Genomic DNA, 18,089 nt, shown 5'->3' with positions numbered 1-18,089 from the left:
ATAATTATTTGAAGGTATTGAAAGCAAAGAACTGTGTGATTTTTGTGTGGTATTGTATATGAAATCACACATCTGAAAAGACTTCATTGATTTGTTTTCACTTGCTCCTTCCTCTCTTGTTTTTGTCCCTAATTAATACTAGAGCTGAGTATCTGTAAGTACCTATGCTGAGTGCATGTAAGTGTATGAAATCCACTTGTGAGACAAGCTGGAATTCATGACTGTAAGCAGAATTCTTCCTTTATTGACTTTGCAATTGCAGGTACTACTGTAGTTTCACTGCTGAATAACACCTACTGCTAGCTCATACCTTGGAAGTAGGCACTGCAAATATATGTGAATATACTTCATTAAATTCTTCGCTAAAGAATTTGACTATACTTCCTGTATTTTTATTTTAGTGTTGAACTGCAGCATTCTACTTGAAAATCAACAGAAGTTACCACAGACATGGTTTAACTTTTTGATTTTACAGGTTCCAATATTCTGCTGGCCAGAATGGCAACTCGTAAAGCAAAACCAGATGGACACTATCACTTGAAACCTGAAGAAGTGGATGATTTTATCAGAGGACAACTTGTTACCAGTCTTCCAGGTACTCCTGTCTTTTAAAGGACATTTTGCCTCCTGATACTAAACCAGTTTCAGCTACAAGTCTGCTTTCTGAATTAAATAAGTTTAGATGCTGTTGCACATTTATGATCCCAAATGTGATAGGCAGTAAAGATACACAGAATACAACTATATGAACACAGGCTTTATTGTATTTTCTTATTGTTCCAGGAACATAAAGTTGTAACATAAAGTGTTTCCTGGCCTGTAGCTCTGTGGTGTTACCCAGTACACATATGTAGTGTAATGGGACACAGGAATGGTGCAAAAAGTGCTGAGTAAGCACTCATTTATGCCTTTAGTGATCAGCTGACCTCAGCCTGCATGTATACACAAATATATTTAGTATTAAATGTTCAAAGTAGTATTTGTATCTATTTAAGAAAAAGAGAAAGAAGGGGCAGTAAAAAATAGGCAGCAGTAGACAATGAAATGGAAGAGTGGTAGGAACAACATCCATAGACAGATGCAGGTTTATCAGAAATTCTCTGTATGTAACCCCTTCCATGGCCTAACAATTCATAGCACAGTACCATTTCTCTTTGGCACAACTTACAGAAGATATTTCTTCTCCAGAATGATACTTACATAGTACTGGGCTTTGACTGGAATGTTTTAAAGCTTTCAGAATTCACTTGCATGTTCATAGTAAAATCTTTTTAGTGTTTATGTCAATAATGCCACCTGGACAGAGAAACATATTATCAAAAATAGAATCTGATTACCTGAGATTTCAAATTTTTGCTTATTTTGGTAGTGTGAACACATAGGACTAATATTTTCTGGAAGTAACAGCCCACCTCTCCAAAACCCAGAAATACACTTCAGTTTATCACACTTACATATGTGCTGTTGCCATGGATACCTACAATTTCCAGTGCTTTGATAATTCAAAGCACAAGTAATACAGGTATGCTATCACTTCTACTTGAAATATTATTTTTCTACCCAGGAAGCAGTGGAACAGTGGTCAAAATATTTGTTGGTTTTCTTTTAGATTAAATCACATGTACATGATGTAAAACATATTACATGTTGGACATTCTCTTTGGACTGAGTGTTGTGAGGATTCAGAGCTATATAATCTGTAACAGGCAGTACGTTGTCAAGACAATTTGAAAGTAGGAGTCGTTCACATTTTCCCCAGAAATAAAGAGTCTCGCTGCAGTATGACAACTTAAAATATGAAACAAATTAAAGAAATACATGTGAAGACAGCAAAAGTTTCCATTCAAACCATGTTTTATGGAGCAGAATTTATTTTATATGGTATATATTTATTTGTTAATCTGACACGACCTAGTGTAGATTTAAAAAGAAAAATTTTGATTTTTCAGAACTGAACTGGCTCTGAATTGTATAGGGCTAACAGAACTAACTGCTTTGTTGTTAGGAGTTGGCAGGACAATGGAATCTAAACTGGCTTCTTTGGGAATTAAAACCTGTGGAGATCTGCAGTGTGCTTCGATGTCAAAACTACAAAAAGAATTCGGTCCAAAAACAGGGCAAATGCTCTACAGATTTTGTCGTGGTTTGGATGATCGACCTGTTCGTACAGAAAAAGAAAGAAAATCTGTTTCAGCAGAAATCAACTATGGAATAAGGTTTACACAGGTAAATTCAGAATTACTTCTTTTCTGCAGTGATTTCTTTCAGCTGTAGAAGAGTCTTCTCATATTCTGATTATTTTCACTTACACTTTGATCTGTTAGAGCACCATCTTAGCCACGAAATAGAAATGAGGAAAATGAAGAAGTAGGAGACCAAACGATAAAATGGGAGGAGAGACTGCAAAAGTATTGGACTGAAAAGAAGCTTGCACAAAATTAGCTGGCTATTCTGCATTCGTTATACAAGTCTGGTACAGTTTTCTGCAGAGAACTGCAGTAGGTTTGTCAGCACCTAGCATTCTCTTTCATTTAAATTCTGATTATTTGAAGATGCCAGTGCCTGAAACCATCACCAGCTACTCCAGTACAGCATTTTTATTAGACTTTTTACAAATATTGTCGGGGTGGGGGGAGTGTTGTTGACAAAATTGTATTTAAAAAGTAACTCAGCTTTTTGTTGAGAACTTGAGTATTTATAGAAACTATAGAAAGAAGTCAGCAGGTTTGGGGAGACCTCATGATGTTGTGTAGTCCAGCCTTTTGCGCAAAGCAGGGGAAGCTATGAAATCAGAGCAGTTGCTCAGGACTTTATCCAGTCTGGCGTTGGAAATCTCCAGGAATGAAGACTGAACAACTTCCCTGAGCAGCATGTTCCACTGCTTGACTTTCCTAATGGAGAAAAAGATATTCCTTATAAGCCCTACACTCTTCATCTTCTAGGTTGGTGCTAAAAGTTAGACTTGGAATTCTGTGTTCTGGTTTCTAAATACAATTTTTAAAGGCCTATTTCCAAAAGGACTTACTATGCATATATTTCAGCATTAGGATAGGAATCTACCATCTCACCTAACTTCAGCGACCTACAATGTAAACAAAACACTTGAAGTTAAATAAGACCATTGCCAGTGAATCAGCTTTCTCTTTTCAATTTACACAGTCTGGATTGTATTAACCCTTAATGATTTACCTTTAATATTTGAAAACTAGTAATTACCTAAATCTGTTGTTTTTCCTCTTCAGCCTAAGGAAGCAGAAGCTTTCCTTCTCAGCCTCTCTGAAGAAATCCAGCGTAGACTTGAAGCTGCTGGTATGAAGGGTAAACGTTTGACCCTTAAAATTATGGTCCGGAAGGCTGGAGCACCAGTGGAGCCTGCAAAATATGGAGGTCATGGAATTTGTGATAATATTGCCAGGTAACTACTAGGCATGAACACACTTCTGCAGATGTTGAGCACCAAAATTTAGAGGAAGGACGGACAGGAATTTCAAAGTGTTCGATAGCTCTGTCTGTGTATCAAACTTGCACTGAAATAAAAAGTAGTATCAAAAGTCCTTTGTGTTTGGGTTGTACATATGTGGTGTTTTGGTCATCAGTAATGCATATGTAAATATATATTGTTGGTGTACCTTTCCCCAGCTTGCTTAGGATTCAGCAGGGGGTTTGCTTGTAGAAGACATATTTACATCCTGCGCTACAGCACACACGGAACAGCATTTTTATTTCTTTCAGTGACCAGTCGAGTTGAAAGGTTCTGCTGCTGTTAACTGTTTTCTCTCCCTGAACTATGTGACATTGGGAACTATCCCTGGAGAGGCTTTCTGCTGTTCCTTGATAGGTTGTTGGTCACATGCTGATGGTGACAGCTGGAGTCAGTTCTCAAAGAAAATTGCACTTTGTACTTGTCAAGAAGGATGTCTGACAGTTCTGTAGTTCTCCAACTCTAGAGCGCATGGGGGCTGGGACAGTATTTGCAACATGATTTGCTGCAGAAAACTGAGAGGCCACGTAGGATTCTGAAGGCTGGAGCTGGCATCAGACACCTTGGACTGCAGTCATCTGTCTTAGTACAGACAAGTTTGTTAGCGTTGAATCTTGTATTTCTTGTTGCTTTACCAGTAAGTCTGCAGAGAAGTTTTTTAGTCCTTGAGAAGACAGGGTTTAAAGTGGAGTTTAGGAAGTTTAATCTCAAGATCTCAAGGTCAAAGACTGCCTCATGTTTCAGCTGTTCAAGAAGGGAACTTGTTCATGTCTCTTGACCTTTGCACTTAGATCTTTTCATGTAGTTTTAAATTCCTCATCAGAAGTGCCTTTGTTTTTCTTGTGGATCCTTATACATGTAATAAAGTCTCTTCTACTTGGTCTCCCCATAGCACTGTTGATCTCATCGGGATGCTCCCTGTAATGGCTGCCCATCTGTGGGGAATTGGGATAACCCAGTTATTCTGCCTGGGTAGTCAGTTTATAGGTTGCTGTCAAAGGAGTAGGAGCTTCAGGTTCCACAAGCAGTGCTGTTACTCTTACCCATTTTTTTATTTCTGATTGTTCTTTGGTTTTTATTGATAAAGTGGATGATGCTATGGTTATGCTATTTGATGATATAGGTATTGTATTCCTGTCTTTGTCAGGGCATTTCTGTTCAGTCCAGTGAAAAGCTTTTTAGCAGCAGCAGCAGCAGCAGCATAAACAAGAGGTTGGTTCCGAGCAAATGGATTGCAGTCTCAGAGTGATGTCTCCTCAAGTGGCTGGGTTTTGTCTTCAGTTTAAAATTTGCTTTATAACTATAGCTCATGACCCATTTTTTCTCCTTCACCTCACAGGTGAATGAGTTGCTATGTTTTCTCATCCTACAGGTCAAGATTCCCTAGAATAATAGTCATAGTACTACAAATGATTCAGACTTGCAGACACGCTTAAAATGAAAAAAAATTCAGCTTCTGAGACATTAATGGTATTTTTACTGCATCTTTGAAATCAAGTCCTGATAGTACAGAATAGACCTTTTTGAAATATTCTTCTGAAATATTGTGTAACTTCAGACTCATACTGATATTGATCCCCTTTTTCTTAAAAATATTAGCATCTAAGGTTTAGGGAGATCTTCATATTGTTCACAGTAGGAAGCTTTTTCGTTTTCATACTGGCAGAACTAGACCTTTCTGGAGATTACTTGTTTTTCATTGTGGTTTCTAATGGATTAAAAAGTAGAGTAACACCCTCAGAATGGCACCCTGTCAAAACACTTCCTTATATCTGTACAGCTCACTCCATCAGAGTTAAAAATGCATGGGTTACCTCAGTGAGAAGTCTTTACATCACTCACATAGGTTTGATTAGCCACTTGAAATTCTGTCCTTACCTGTCTCAAATGTTAGGCCGTAAGAGAATCCAGAACAACCAAGCACTGCTGCTGCCCTGCTGAGATCTCAGGTGGCAATTTGTAAAACTCAACAACCAGGTCATTTTGTGACACTTGTTGCGGAAAATTGCCCATGGCAGAAAGATACATCTTTGGAACATTATTTAAAGTCACTTACCATTAATCTGAGTTCTTTATTGTTTGTAATCCACATACCTTTATCTGCATCTCCATCTGAGTTCCTTCTGAAACTCTTGCTGTAGATGTTTGAAGATTGACAACTGAAATAATACTGAGCAAACTCAAGCTTAAGTGAAGGATAGAAATTCATGAGTGCATTTCTGTGTGAACTGTAAAGTTGAAAGGTTTTTTTCTGGCTTCATTAGGTAGCATGTATATAAATATATACTATATTTGACAAATTATTGTGTGGACTGCTCACTGAGAATGTTCAATTAGTAAGTAACTTGCTTTTTTTTCTGTAGACCATGCTTAGTTTTAATTACTGTTAAAAAGGAACCACAAAACAAAAAAAACAGTGTTCAGTTTCTGTATGCCAAGATATTATGATCTGTCTTTCTTTAAGCCCTCTCTGGAATAAATACAGAATTGTTCTCGTCTTTATGATTGTGAAACAGTTTCCTTTTTAACCATATTTGTTTATTCTTTTTAGGACTGTGACTCTAGACCATGCAACAGACAGTGCAAAAGTAATTGGGAAAGAAACTCTAAACATGTTTCACACAATGAAACTGAACATTTCAGATATGCGAGGGGTGAGTTGATGGGAAAACTGAAATTTATTTTCTTGATCAACCTTCTTTGTTGTCTTTCATCATTTATTTTAGAGCAGTCTTGCTCATTTCACTGGTTTTATCATAGCAATGTGAACCCATGAAAAGATTATTTCGGCATCAGCTATTTGTTAAAATGGAGCACAGAGTATTTTTTGGTTATCTGGATATAGCAGTAGGGTTTTGATTCACAGTGTTGCCTTTCAAAGTCAGCCCCCTGGCTTCAAGGTGAGGAAATATTTGTCATCCTGTCCTCGTCTTTTTCTAGTTTCTTGTCTGTCGCCTTTGCTGTCTTTGCTGACTTCTTACGTCATTCTATTTCACCTGATTTCCTTAGCTCTTGTTTTAAGAGGATTCTAATTTAGAGTTACTGTCCCCTGAATGTTGGACATGTTGTTTTACAAAACAATGCACCGCCTCTGACCAGCTGGCTCTGTTGAGTTCTGGAGGGGCCATTCAGTTCTAGATGATATAAAAAAAGTTCAGAACCATCCAGGATCCCTTAGTGGTTGCCCTTTTAGCTGACTTCAGACACTCCCAATGTATATGCCTATGCAGGAGCTAGTCCCCTTAAGCTTTATACTTGAGGTAAGCTGTGCTTTAGTGTCTCTCTTCTGTCTTTTTAGAAAGGATTCTGAAATGATGCCCTTAGTTGTTTGTGCCCACACTCGGGGAGATAAAGGCACTCACTTGTCCCATGGACTTCACATAACACTTTAACTCAAGCTTTTGTCCTAAAAGGCAGAAAAAAACCAAGGCAAAGTTGTGCGACACATCAAGCACAGTATTCCAAAGGCTTTGTTTAAGTTCTAGAACTCAAACCTAGAAATATTTCAAAGCAAAAAGAAAAAGCACAAAGCAAAACTTTTTAGTGGTGATGCCATTTTCCATTATTGCACCTAAGAAACTGTTAATAAACAAAATCCCTGCTATGTAATTATAGAAGACTTGGTAGAAATATACACTATCCTTCATGCTTTCTGAGTCCTATGTACAGTTTTTTCTAAGTGTCAAGTTTTTATCTTAAAAATTCTGGAGGATTGGCAATAAACTCACACAAATGCACCAGTGCATTCTTAATTGAACCCTGTTTTTGAACCTCTGTTCATTTGGTATTTAGAAATTAAATGAAAAATTAGATTGTCTTGAAATAGACTACTTCCACCAAAGTACTTTGATCTATTCAGACTTTCTGAAAAACATGTCTAGAAGTGAAACAATATTATTTTTTTCATTTAGAGGCTGAAGTGATGGATATAGTATAGATTGTCCTTGAGGAAAATTGGCTTTCTTATGTGGGTAACCAGATTTAATACTAGTCACTTCCTGGTCACTAATTCTGTATTCTTTAGTGTCTAAGAAATTTCATAATAAACACATTGTTTCATGATCCTGTTGACAGCACTTTTCTGTATCAGAGAATATGGTATTATCTTTGTAATTTCTTAGTTGTTGGATTGTACTGGATGATCCTGGGATTTGTTTGGGTTGGTTTTAGTGGCCATTTCTGTGTATTTCAGCATACTTTTATTTGTCCTCTCCCCCACACACAAGAGGCAGCCAATTCCAAAGAAGGTAGTGCTATTGTGATAGAATTACAGATTTTTTTTTCTTTTTTTCTTTTTTTTTTTTTTATTTTAAACTTCATCAAATGATTGTATTTATGTTTTGGATTTAGGTTGGAATTCAGGTACAACAGTTAGTTCCCATCAGTAAAACTTCGGCTCACTCAGCAGTACAATCTGGACATTTACCTGGTGGATCACATTCAGTTATTGATCTTTTTCATGTTCAGAAAGGAAAAAAACACTCAGAAGAAGAACATAAGGAAGGTCAGTAAGCTTTGTTACAATGGTCAGTTCTGAAGGACCCCAACATACATTACCTTTTGGAATACTTAGTATTTTACCAGTATAAATTAGTTAACATAAGCATTTTGGGAGTGGGTTTTGCTGCTGCAAAGTAAAATGCTACTAATAAATCTTTATATAAGGTTATTCCAAACTGTTTTTAGTTAATAGTAACAAAGGACACTTTGAAATAGAAAGTGTTATAATTATGCTATGTATTGTGTAAACTCTTTAGCAGATAACCCTGGAAACTAACTTTACTGTGTCTTGAATCTTCAGATTATTTTTAACTCTTAGATGATCATTCTGTATTTTGTTTTCATATATAGTATTTGTGGCTGCTATGGACCTTGAAATATCTTCTAATTCAAGAACCTGCACTTTTCTTCCACCTCGTGGTACCCATCTCACACCTGGTCTCAATTCTAATGCCAACAACACCGAGTCTGCTGTCAAATGGAATGGCATGCATTCTCCCATCAGCGTAAAATCCAGGCTTAATTTGAGTATTGAGGTTCCATCTGCTTCCCAGGTAAAACCTGAGAATATTAAACATCTGCAGTATATTGTAATAACTTGGGATTGTCTGTGTTACTTGGATAGACTGAAAAGGAGCTCTTTTTAAATAAAAAGCGTTCCAGTAGAGTATGATGCACAATAAGTAACTGTTATTGATGCAAAACTATTTTACCTTAATAAAATAAATAATGTTGAAGTTAGGATGCACACTTAACATTTGTACAGGATATACCCTTTAAATGAGAGGAAGACAATCTTTGTTTAAGTAAAACATTTCTAAGGGATTGGGGGATTTTTTTCTGTACATTTTAGCAAATAGAGAGCCTTTTATTTCCACATGTTATTCAGGTAGACATCAATTAGAAGGGTCTGCTGTGAGCCAGCTGCACTGAATTCTGTAGGTATTTTAGGTATATGCAGATTTTCTTTTGTAAATATCTGTCCTTTTAATTTCTGTAATTTAAATCTGTAAAAGCAGCTTTTCCACATATTTATAAATTTTTAAGAAGCAAATTATGCTTTTTGGCAGAAAACTTGTTGCTATATTGCAACAAGCAAACCAGCTCAGGATCTAAAAGTACTTTGACTGAACGATGCAAAGCTCTGTGCACTCAGATGCTGCTACAGGGGAAATATGGACAAACAAGTACAAAGTGCACTGGCTGTGTAGTAGAGTTCCTAAAACCTTGGTGGCCTTATGGCACAATAAGTTAATCTTTCTTTTTGCTTTTAACCATATTATAATATGGAATATAATACGAAATTTGGTACAGGGAAGGAGGGATGAGGGTTAGTGCCACACTGCTTTTTGTGTACTGTGTGCTAGGAAAGCAACAGCAAGGTATTTTACACCCAGGATTCATAGAAAATATTTATAGAGTTATATATGTAGCAAATTTGGAACGAGTGAACACAAACAGAATGTAGGAGAGTAACTGAAGTGATTAACAATACCACAGCTTTCATCAAAATCTCTCAGTTAGCATAAGGCAAGTAGATTTTCATAAGTATTTGTGGTTCTTCTCAGTAAATCCAGAATCTGGTCATAAATTCCTGATTTTCTTCCTAAAGGCAAAATATAAAGTGTTCTAACACTGCTATGGAGTCTTACTCAGCAGAACTTATAGGCAAACACTGGCATTTATCTACATATTTTTACTCAGATATTACTTGTGAGAAAAATTATGGTGAGCTTCTGCTTGCCAGTTATATTCATACAGTCACTGGTGCAGCTGTCATTGTACACAGCAACTTCTGGGCACTGAGGGGTCATCACAGTTGTTTAGAGTCAATAATTGATACTAAGTAAAAGCTCATTTCATTATAAAAATCTATGACAAGAGTCTGACAGTATGCAAATGTGCATAATACCATTAAAGATAAAACTGAGCATTCATATTTACTGAGCTGCTTAGTCTCAAATGATATTTTGCTGCTGCAGAGTATAATTGCCAGGTTCCTAATTGTGTTCGCACACACAGATTAAAATGTAAGGGGTTGTGGAAAATTCAGGAACTATATAACTATTTTTTTCACTAAAATAACTCTGTTACCTATTCCTTGGAAAACTCTAAAACCTTTTCTGTATTTGTAGATAGATAAGTCTGTGCTAGAAGCTCTGCCGCCTGATCTCCGAGAACAAGTAGAGCAAATATGCACCATTCAACAAGGAGAGAATTATGGAGAGAGCAAGAAAGAGCCATTAAATGGATGTAACACTGCACTTCTGTCACAACCAGTTGGAACGGTGCTTTTACAAATACCAGAGGTCCAAGAACCAAATACCAATACGGGAATCAATGTAATAGCTTTGCCAGCTTTCTCACAGGTAGGATGTTTGCATGGTATCAGTAAACAACAACTTTTCATCTGTAGGAAGTTAACAGCCTTTCTTGAGACAGCATTAACTAGAACCTGTAACATCCCAAAATTGTTTATGGTCCTTTAATTAAAAGTCTGCCAAACGTTGCTTTACCTGTCACAAACATGGCATGGCAATATTTATTAAAGCTTTATAGTCATCAGTACACCTACGGGTTTGCTGTTGTTTAATGTAAAGTCTCATCATTTATGGTTTCCTTTGCAACGAGCCTTTCTTCTGCATTGCAGCTGAGTTGCACTGCACTGTAGGTCTGAAGCAGTCCTAAATCTGCTTAGGTAGTCACAGGAGACTCGCTCTGTTTAAGTGTATGTTCTGATGAGGTAAAGTCAACTTCTAGTAGCTGCTTCTGCAGATGTGGTTGTTTGTATCCCATTCCTGGGAGAAGAGCAGTCATGGCTAAAGATCGTGCTTATCTCCATGGTTTTTTAATGGACTCATTTATAGCATGTCCAGGATGAGAGAAGTGCAAAGTTGTTTGTCAAAACAGGGACCTGATTGGGCAGCAGGTAATAGTAATGATGCTTCTACTGTTATTCCACCCTTCAATCCAAGATGGTGCTGAGCAAATGTAGTGTAAAAATTAAAAACAATCTTTCAAAAAATCAAAGATTGGGGTACACCCAGAGATACAATATCTTGTATATACATAATTTAGAACAGAGCAGTATTTTTATTTTTGTTTGTTGTGTCATTGCTGTTATCAAATGAAGAGATATAGAGATATTTGTTGCTGTTTCTAAGGCATAATGCTGCTTAGCTGACAAAGAATCCAGAGAAAATCAGGTAAAAACTCCTGTCCTGTTTTCACTAAATAGTTAATGCATAAGTGTTATTAAAAAGATGTGTAGTCTATTCTACAACTAAAATTTCCTCACCTTGATTCAAGTTCATTGATTTAGAAACAGTTGTGTCAGTTTCTATTCCTGAATTGCAAAGTTTGGTTTTCCCTATGGATTAGTGTGTAAACAGTATCTGAGTTTTACATACCCCAGCTGTTTTAAATTATGTGGTTACATCTATCTCTAAACAAGAGTTTGTCTTGGATTTGTGTCTCAAATTATGCTCTTCTTTAAAGTACACCCCTCCACACTTGTCTTACCACTCAGTACTGTTTTTCAGGGTAAATTGTAACTGCATGTGGCTTTCTATAGAAATTCCTTTTAGTTTGTGCTCATGCTTCATCTGTCAGTTAGGAAGTCAGGTATTGATTGTTGGTTTTTTATAACAGCTTTACTTTTTGAAGTTTTCTTAGAAAAAATAATTTATACACTCAAATACACTGGCTTTTCTTTCTCTATCTCCCAGTGCATTTTGTGATTCTGATCCAAAAATGCAGCTTAGCAGAGCAGCCTATTTGCTTGAAGATGTAGTTCAAGAAGAATTGGCTACTTCCTGTTTATTTGTCAAGGATATCCATAGTATTTATTTTAGTGTTTTATGCATGTACTCCAGATTTTCCTTATTGGCAAAAAGAGGAGTGAGATTTACAATTTTCATTGTCTAAGTTAGGTCCAAGTTTACTACCTAGAATAGTATGGTCTAATAGCTTCCCTTAGGCTTGGTGGAAAAAAAACATGCTACACCCAGTTCATTAATACAGGAGGATTTTTTTTTTTCTGTGTTAAAATCAACATCAACTTAATTCAAAAATACCGTCTTTCTTACTCTAAATATAGTGTGACACATATTTTTCTATTTAAATCTTTGTGGGAGTGTATATTCTGTGATTGCACACAAACATTTAAAATTACTTTCTGGCAAATGATGCAGTGAAATAAGTAGTATTAGGTTTCAGGTTGAGAAATATTGCCAGCCACTCCAAGTGGAGTGCTTTAGCTACATCAGCTCAGCAGATGTAAATTATGCCCTGCCATCTTTTTATAGCTTAATTAGGTTTGTTTTTCAACCTTTCATTCCTTTTGTCTGAGCTGTGTTTTTATTACCAGGTGCGAAGTTAATTGGCTGGTAGTAATTTATTCATTAGAAAACGTGTGGAAAATGTCTCTTGTTGGGTAAGGTTCTCTTATAAAAGGAATCCAGATAAGTGGCATTTGTTTCCATTAGCTGCTGGAGTAATCTTAAAATTTAGAGCAGTTGTACTTCTCTGTAGCAGCTGAATTTTGTAGAAGCATAGGATGCAAAAAGTAAAGATTACAGATGCTTACAAATGAATGAGATTTGTAGTAGTGGCATTAATTAGTGGTGGCAAATTTTCATCTCATCCTTACATTGTCTTGACATGGTATAGATTTCTCCTAAGGAAAATCAAAAATACCTGTAGCTGTATGCTGAGGTAATACATGAATTTAAAAAACAAGGTTCTCCATAATATGAATATGATACAGGTATGTGAAAGCTATGTTAGAACATTCTGTCTGTACAGTCAGTTACCTGAAAGTCCAATTTTTAGTGTAGAATTCATATGAACTTGACTGATGGCTCCTCTTCACTGAATTTTTACGTGTTAATGCTCTGAGAGGGCAGTGATAGGGGGAATAAAAGTGCATCCAGTTCCCTGTACTGAATTATTTCTGCATGAATTAGTAAGTGATATACACAAAAAACAGTGCCAATTCAGACCAAATTCTTGACTCTCAAATGCTTAAACAGAGAACACTAACCTTTATAAAACAGCTTTATTAAATAAAATTTATATTTAAAAAAACAACTTACACCTCTGGATGTAATTGGCTGCATTCCACTATAGTACTTTGTTGTGCACAATGTATGTGGTAATTGAGGTCAGTGTCGTTCCCGTTTCCTCCTTTAATTAGTGCGTATTTTGAGTGGTGAAAAATTAGTGTTGGCACATGGAGTTCTGAAAATGGGAAAGAAGGGTTGTGCTACATTGATGAATTGTAACCTGTACTGTAGGAGCACGTCCGTGTTTATGGTCTATATCATTTAGACATCATGCATGTCAATAGCACACTGTACCTTTCTGTCATGGCATATATATTTTGGGTTTTAAATAATCAAATCTCTGTTGAAAATAGGAGGAAAATTTTGATTCGTGTGTGTATGTACATGTAAGAAATACAGTATCTCAGATAATGATAGAAATTGTATTGTGCCCTTAGAGTAGTAATTGTAGTTTTGGCTAATTTTTTGTTGTTTGTGCACATCTCTGAATTTGACCAGTGAAATGAAGGGCACTCTCCCACTGGCAGATTTAATCCTTCAAATTATAGGTTTGGTTTTTTGAATTAGATTTTGCTGATTATGAGCTGAAAACACTGTCCAGTAATAATGGGAAACTCCAAGACTATCCTGTCACTAATTTCCTCCTTCAGACATGCAGTGATGAAAGGTAACTGATAATACAAGAAATTTTGTTTTGTCCATATGAGCATGTCTGGCAATTGGCAACAAATTATTTCCTGTCTAGAATTCAAGTCCCTGGGACAGTTGCAAGGGACTGTGGTTTTATCAGTCAAACAAGGGGGGGACAACTGTGGGAGAAAGAATTTAAACCTTTTTTGTGCTAGGTAAAGACATAGCTGGACTTGGCTTTTTCTGGCTTTAAAGAAGTGAGACTATTTCCAAGAATATTTTGAATTGTGTAGCAGCTTCGAGGAAACAGAAGTATCAAAAAAAAAAGAAGGAAGAACAAAAGTCTCACTGATTGTCACAATGTTTGTGTTTTGAAATTTGAATGGAGTGTTGAGTTAGGCTTAATCGTGCTGTTAATACAGTATCAGTAGGTAAGATGGTTAGTGCATTAGAGGCCCACAAGAGTAATTTTATGAAATAATTAAAGTAGGGTAATATTAGATGGAAAAAAAATTGTTGTTTTTACAAAGTAAAATGCACAAAAAAAATGTACAACATGTTTTACAGTGTTACAGAATAAATTCATTGATTTTTGCTTGGCATAAAATGTAAATACCTTTCTCATGTGAGTGACCTAGGGGGAAGCAAACAGTGCTGCTCACTATTAAAATAATCAAATGAATCTTCTGTTGCTGTTCAGGTGGACCCCGAGGTTTTCGCTGCACTACCTGCTGAGTTGCAAGCAGAGCTGAAAGATGCATATGATCAAAGGCAAAAGCAATCTGAGCAGCAACCTGCTAACACTTTTGGTGAGAATACACAGTTCTACAGCAGTCTTGTATAGGAGTTGGTTACTATGCAAACAGTTACACAACCCTAAATAAGAAACTGGAAAATACAGCTAAAGAAAGCTTCTGTGAAGATGCTGTGTTCAGTTGAATTTCTGTATTTATTTTTGACAGACTGTCAGCTACAACCAGCTGTGGTCTCAGTTTGCAAACAGATGCCCAGCGTTACTCAAATGGGTAATTAATTCAATTCATGGGGACTGTGGCACTAAACTTACCCACGGCCATATGTTTGCAGAGTGGAATCTAAACTTGATATGTCTTGTGATTTAAAGTCTTGCATTTTCAGTACCTATAGTAGTTCAACTGTGTTCAGAGAGCATTCTTGTGGTTCCCTGAAACACTGATATGGGTTTTGGGCAGATAGAGATAGGCTACATCACACCATGTGTCTAGTTTTTAGATGGTTTACTCTGAGCTGATCATCCAGGTCTCCTTTTTCTAATCAGTAGAAAGAAATAAGATTAATGCCCTGTGAATGTGCTTTCTCATGAAATAGGTTGGAAATGTCATTGGGTTCACTGCCAGTTAAATACTGCATTATTATAATAACACCTTGATTTCATAGCCAGTGAACTAGTACAGATACGTGAGTATGACGGAGTGAGAGCAATTTCCTTCATGAACTCTCATAAAAGCACTGGAGGGGGGGGGGGCTCAACACTGCTGGCTTTGCTGATAACCACTGGTGGGACAGGGCTCTGAGGTGAGGCAATTTGTCCAATAGACTTCAGGTTTCACCAGTTGCTCATATTGAAGTACTGAAATACTCCATATTGAAAGGCTGACAAATAGCTGAGTATCCTCTGAGTACAGTAATGTCTAGCAGTACTTTTCAAATACTTAAAACATTGCCAGGATCTGGAATGGCATGTGAATGTTAAGGTTGCGTTATCTAGGTCGTGTTCTCCCAGGTGGTTCTTAGATTTTTGTGCAAAATACAGAGTTCCCCTATCAATGGAAAAGTTTTAAGTTTTAAATGTATCAACAACTGACTATTCCTGTGTTTTTCAGTGTCAAAAAATCCTTTCTTAAACCTGAAGCATACAACTATGAAAAATAAGAAAAAAATACGGAAAAAAAATCCAGTCAGTCCTGTAAAAAAGATTCAGAGTCCTCTGAAAAACAAACATGTTGGTAGCCCTGCAAAAAACATGCCAGCTACATCTGGAAGCCCACAGAAGCTAATAGATGGTTTCTTGAAACAAGAAGGAACTGCTGCTCAGGTACTTTCCACACTAACAGTAAAGCTACGTGTGCTTCTTTAGACTTAGTTCATGTTCACAAATGCAGCTGGTGTCCTTTACCAGATTCCTTGCCAGACACTTATCTATGTGTATATACATGGTTTTACCATATTTGTCAGAGCATTATCAACTTTTATGTTTGGAACAGCCAGAAGCAGTTCCATCAACTTCGGATTCTTCGGGCTCCTCAACTCTGCAGACCCACCAGCAGCCGAGTTCATTTAGGCCTCAAGCACCAAACCTCGCTGGAGCTGTGGAATTCAACGATGTGAAGGCGTTGTTGAAGGAATGGATCACAACTATTTCAGGTGCGGGATGTCACACTAGTGGGAATCTTGCATACAATACAAGGAAGATTACTTTTAGTAGACTTCTTTTACTTTCTTCCTTTTTTTTTTTTTTTTCACAGTAATCTTGAAATCTTTACTGCAAGTCTTGGTCTTGGAGGAACTTGATTCTTTCTATCACTTGTCACTCTGTGTTTTTGCCAGCTCCTGTGTCTTGCTTAACATCATGAAAATTTGCATGATCCCTCTTTAACCCGTGTGTCTTGTGCCTTGATATTACTTGTGTTGGAGGTTTTCCTGATTTTTTACATGTATTACAACCACTGGGGTGAAACTTCTTGAAAGGAAATTCCTCTTCTATGAAAATGTAATTTTAGAGACAAAGGAATGCACAGTTGGTTTTTTTTCTCAAAATAAATGCTGGAAAGAACTCGAGGGAAAAAAAAAAAGAAGTGCCAAAGTGTTAACACTGTTGCTACATTGTGATTTGACTTTTAACATTATGTGAAACAAATAACAACTCCTTTATATTTTGGGAAATCTGACCTTCCTACCCTGGACATTACTATTCTGAAAGTTTCAAAACAGCCATTCCATTCTAAATTCCAGTCTCTTTTCCCTTTGGTTAGTGCTAGCTTGGCTGTTAGTTGTTCTTACTGAAGAAAAAGATGTCTACAAGACAGATATTTGAGAACCTTGCAGTCCTGTGATGTGCACAACTTCTGATATTGGGGGTCATGTGGGAATACAGCAATTGTCAGGTTGGCCCCTGAGGCACTGACACTGCAGAATTTCTTTTTATTGTATTCCCATTATTCTATGATTATTTTCTGAGTATACTTAGACAGAAGATCTCATTTTTTTTTAAATGATTTTGTATTACAGATCCTATGGAAGAAGACATTCTACAGGTTGTGAAGTATTGTACTGATCTAATAGAGGAAAAAGATTTGGAAAAGTTAGATCTGGTTGTTAAGTACATGAAAAGGTAACTTCATTGCTAGTACTTGTGACATTTTAGACTGTTTTTGTTAATATTCATACACAAGATGCTTCACTGTGAGGCCACAAGTCCATTGGACATTCCATTGATGAGTGTAAATATTTTAGGCTTAAATTTTATATAAAAACTGGGGTAGCACTTAGTAGTATTTCTTAGAGTCACAGAGTGGTTTGAGTTGGAAGGGGCCTTAGAGATCATCTGTTCCAACCACCTGCCATGGACAAGGACACCTTCCACTAGGCCAGGTTGCTCAAAGCCCCATCCAGCCTGGCCTTGAACACTTCCAGAGATGGGGCATCCACAGCTTCTCTCTGGGCAAGTCTTTTGTTTCTAGACGAAGGATGCAGTTTTCATCAGCATTGTCCCTTCTTTTCATCCCATTTTCATTAATTTTTCATGGTATCTTAGACCTGACTTCATTCTCTTGCTGTATTCCTGTCTCACCTCCAACTTACTGAATCCATTCCTATTACGTAGTTATTATGCTGTTATTACTCTTCCCATGAGTGAGGAGACCAACATTCCATTTATGACTTGCTTACTAACTGCTTCTTAACTGTGGAGCTCAGCTTTCTTTGTTTTAGATCTGAAAAGTATATATTTCACAGAATAATCAATACCTAAAAGACTGCAGCAGTGTAGAAACTTCACTCGGTTTTTGTATTATGGGAAGTCTTTAGGGCCTAGAAAATGCAAAACACACAGTGATTGCAATGAACTGTTTTATGAATATTGCATAGTGAATTCTTTATAAAACTCTTCAGAAAGCATCATGTCCCATTCCCGGTCCCACGATGTGAGCTCTGTACTGATGGCATTGTGTCTTTGCAAGGCCCTGTAATAAGTATGGGACAAGGAATCAGGAGCTGGATGATGTGCACTTGTCCATATGATACCAAAGTTACGTCCTCCAAAGCTCCAAGTGTAGGAACCTCTGCTCTCCTGCAGTGTAGCGATCTGGGAGGAGATTGTGAGAGTGCAGAGCTGCTTGGTTTTCCTTGGGCATTTGCTTAATGTGGTTCCAGTG

The 18,089-nt window shown here is 36.9% G+C and overlaps 1 protein-coding gene across 5 annotated transcripts in view; it reads left to right on the top strand.

Annotated features, from left to right (window-relative positions):
- Nucleotides 1-18,089, top strand: part of REV1 (REV1 DNA directed polymerase) — a 66,558-nt gene that overhangs the window by 34,272 nt on the left and 14,197 nt on the right. For all 5 annotated transcript variants that reach the window (XM_027896596.1, XM_027896594.1, XM_027896595.1 and 2 more), the window contains exons 12-22: nucleotides 476-595; nucleotides 2,006-2,226; nucleotides 3,243-3,415; nucleotides 6,033-6,135; nucleotides 7,832-7,985; nucleotides 8,333-8,535; nucleotides 10,117-10,350; nucleotides 14,378-14,486; nucleotides 15,540-15,751; nucleotides 15,921-16,080; nucleotides 16,945-17,047. In XM_027896596.1, the coding sequence (XP_027752397.1) occupies nucleotides 476-595; nucleotides 2,006-2,226; nucleotides 3,243-3,415; nucleotides 6,033-6,135; nucleotides 7,832-7,985; nucleotides 8,333-8,535; nucleotides 10,117-10,350; nucleotides 14,378-14,486; nucleotides 15,540-15,751; nucleotides 15,921-16,080; nucleotides 16,945-17,047 (1,792 nt within the window). The remainder of the gene's footprint in view (nucleotides 1-475; nucleotides 596-2,005; nucleotides 2,227-3,242; nucleotides 3,416-6,032; nucleotides 6,136-7,831; nucleotides 7,986-8,332; nucleotides 8,536-10,116; nucleotides 10,351-14,377; nucleotides 14,487-15,539; nucleotides 15,752-15,920; nucleotides 16,081-16,944; nucleotides 17,048-18,089) is intronic.

The sequence above is a fragment of the Empidonax traillii genome, unplaced genomic scaffold (assembly GCF_003031625.1).
Source record: "Empidonax traillii isolate 1590-97213 ecotype Southwest subspecies unplaced genomic scaffold, ASM303162v1 scaffold503:size689781, whole genome shotgun sequence".
Classification (NCBI taxonomy): Eukaryota; Metazoa; Chordata; class Aves; order Passeriformes; family Tyrannidae; genus Empidonax; species Empidonax traillii.
The sequence above is the reverse complement of the archived record's forward strand: the minus strand, read 5'-3'. Positions and strand labels throughout refer to the sequence as shown.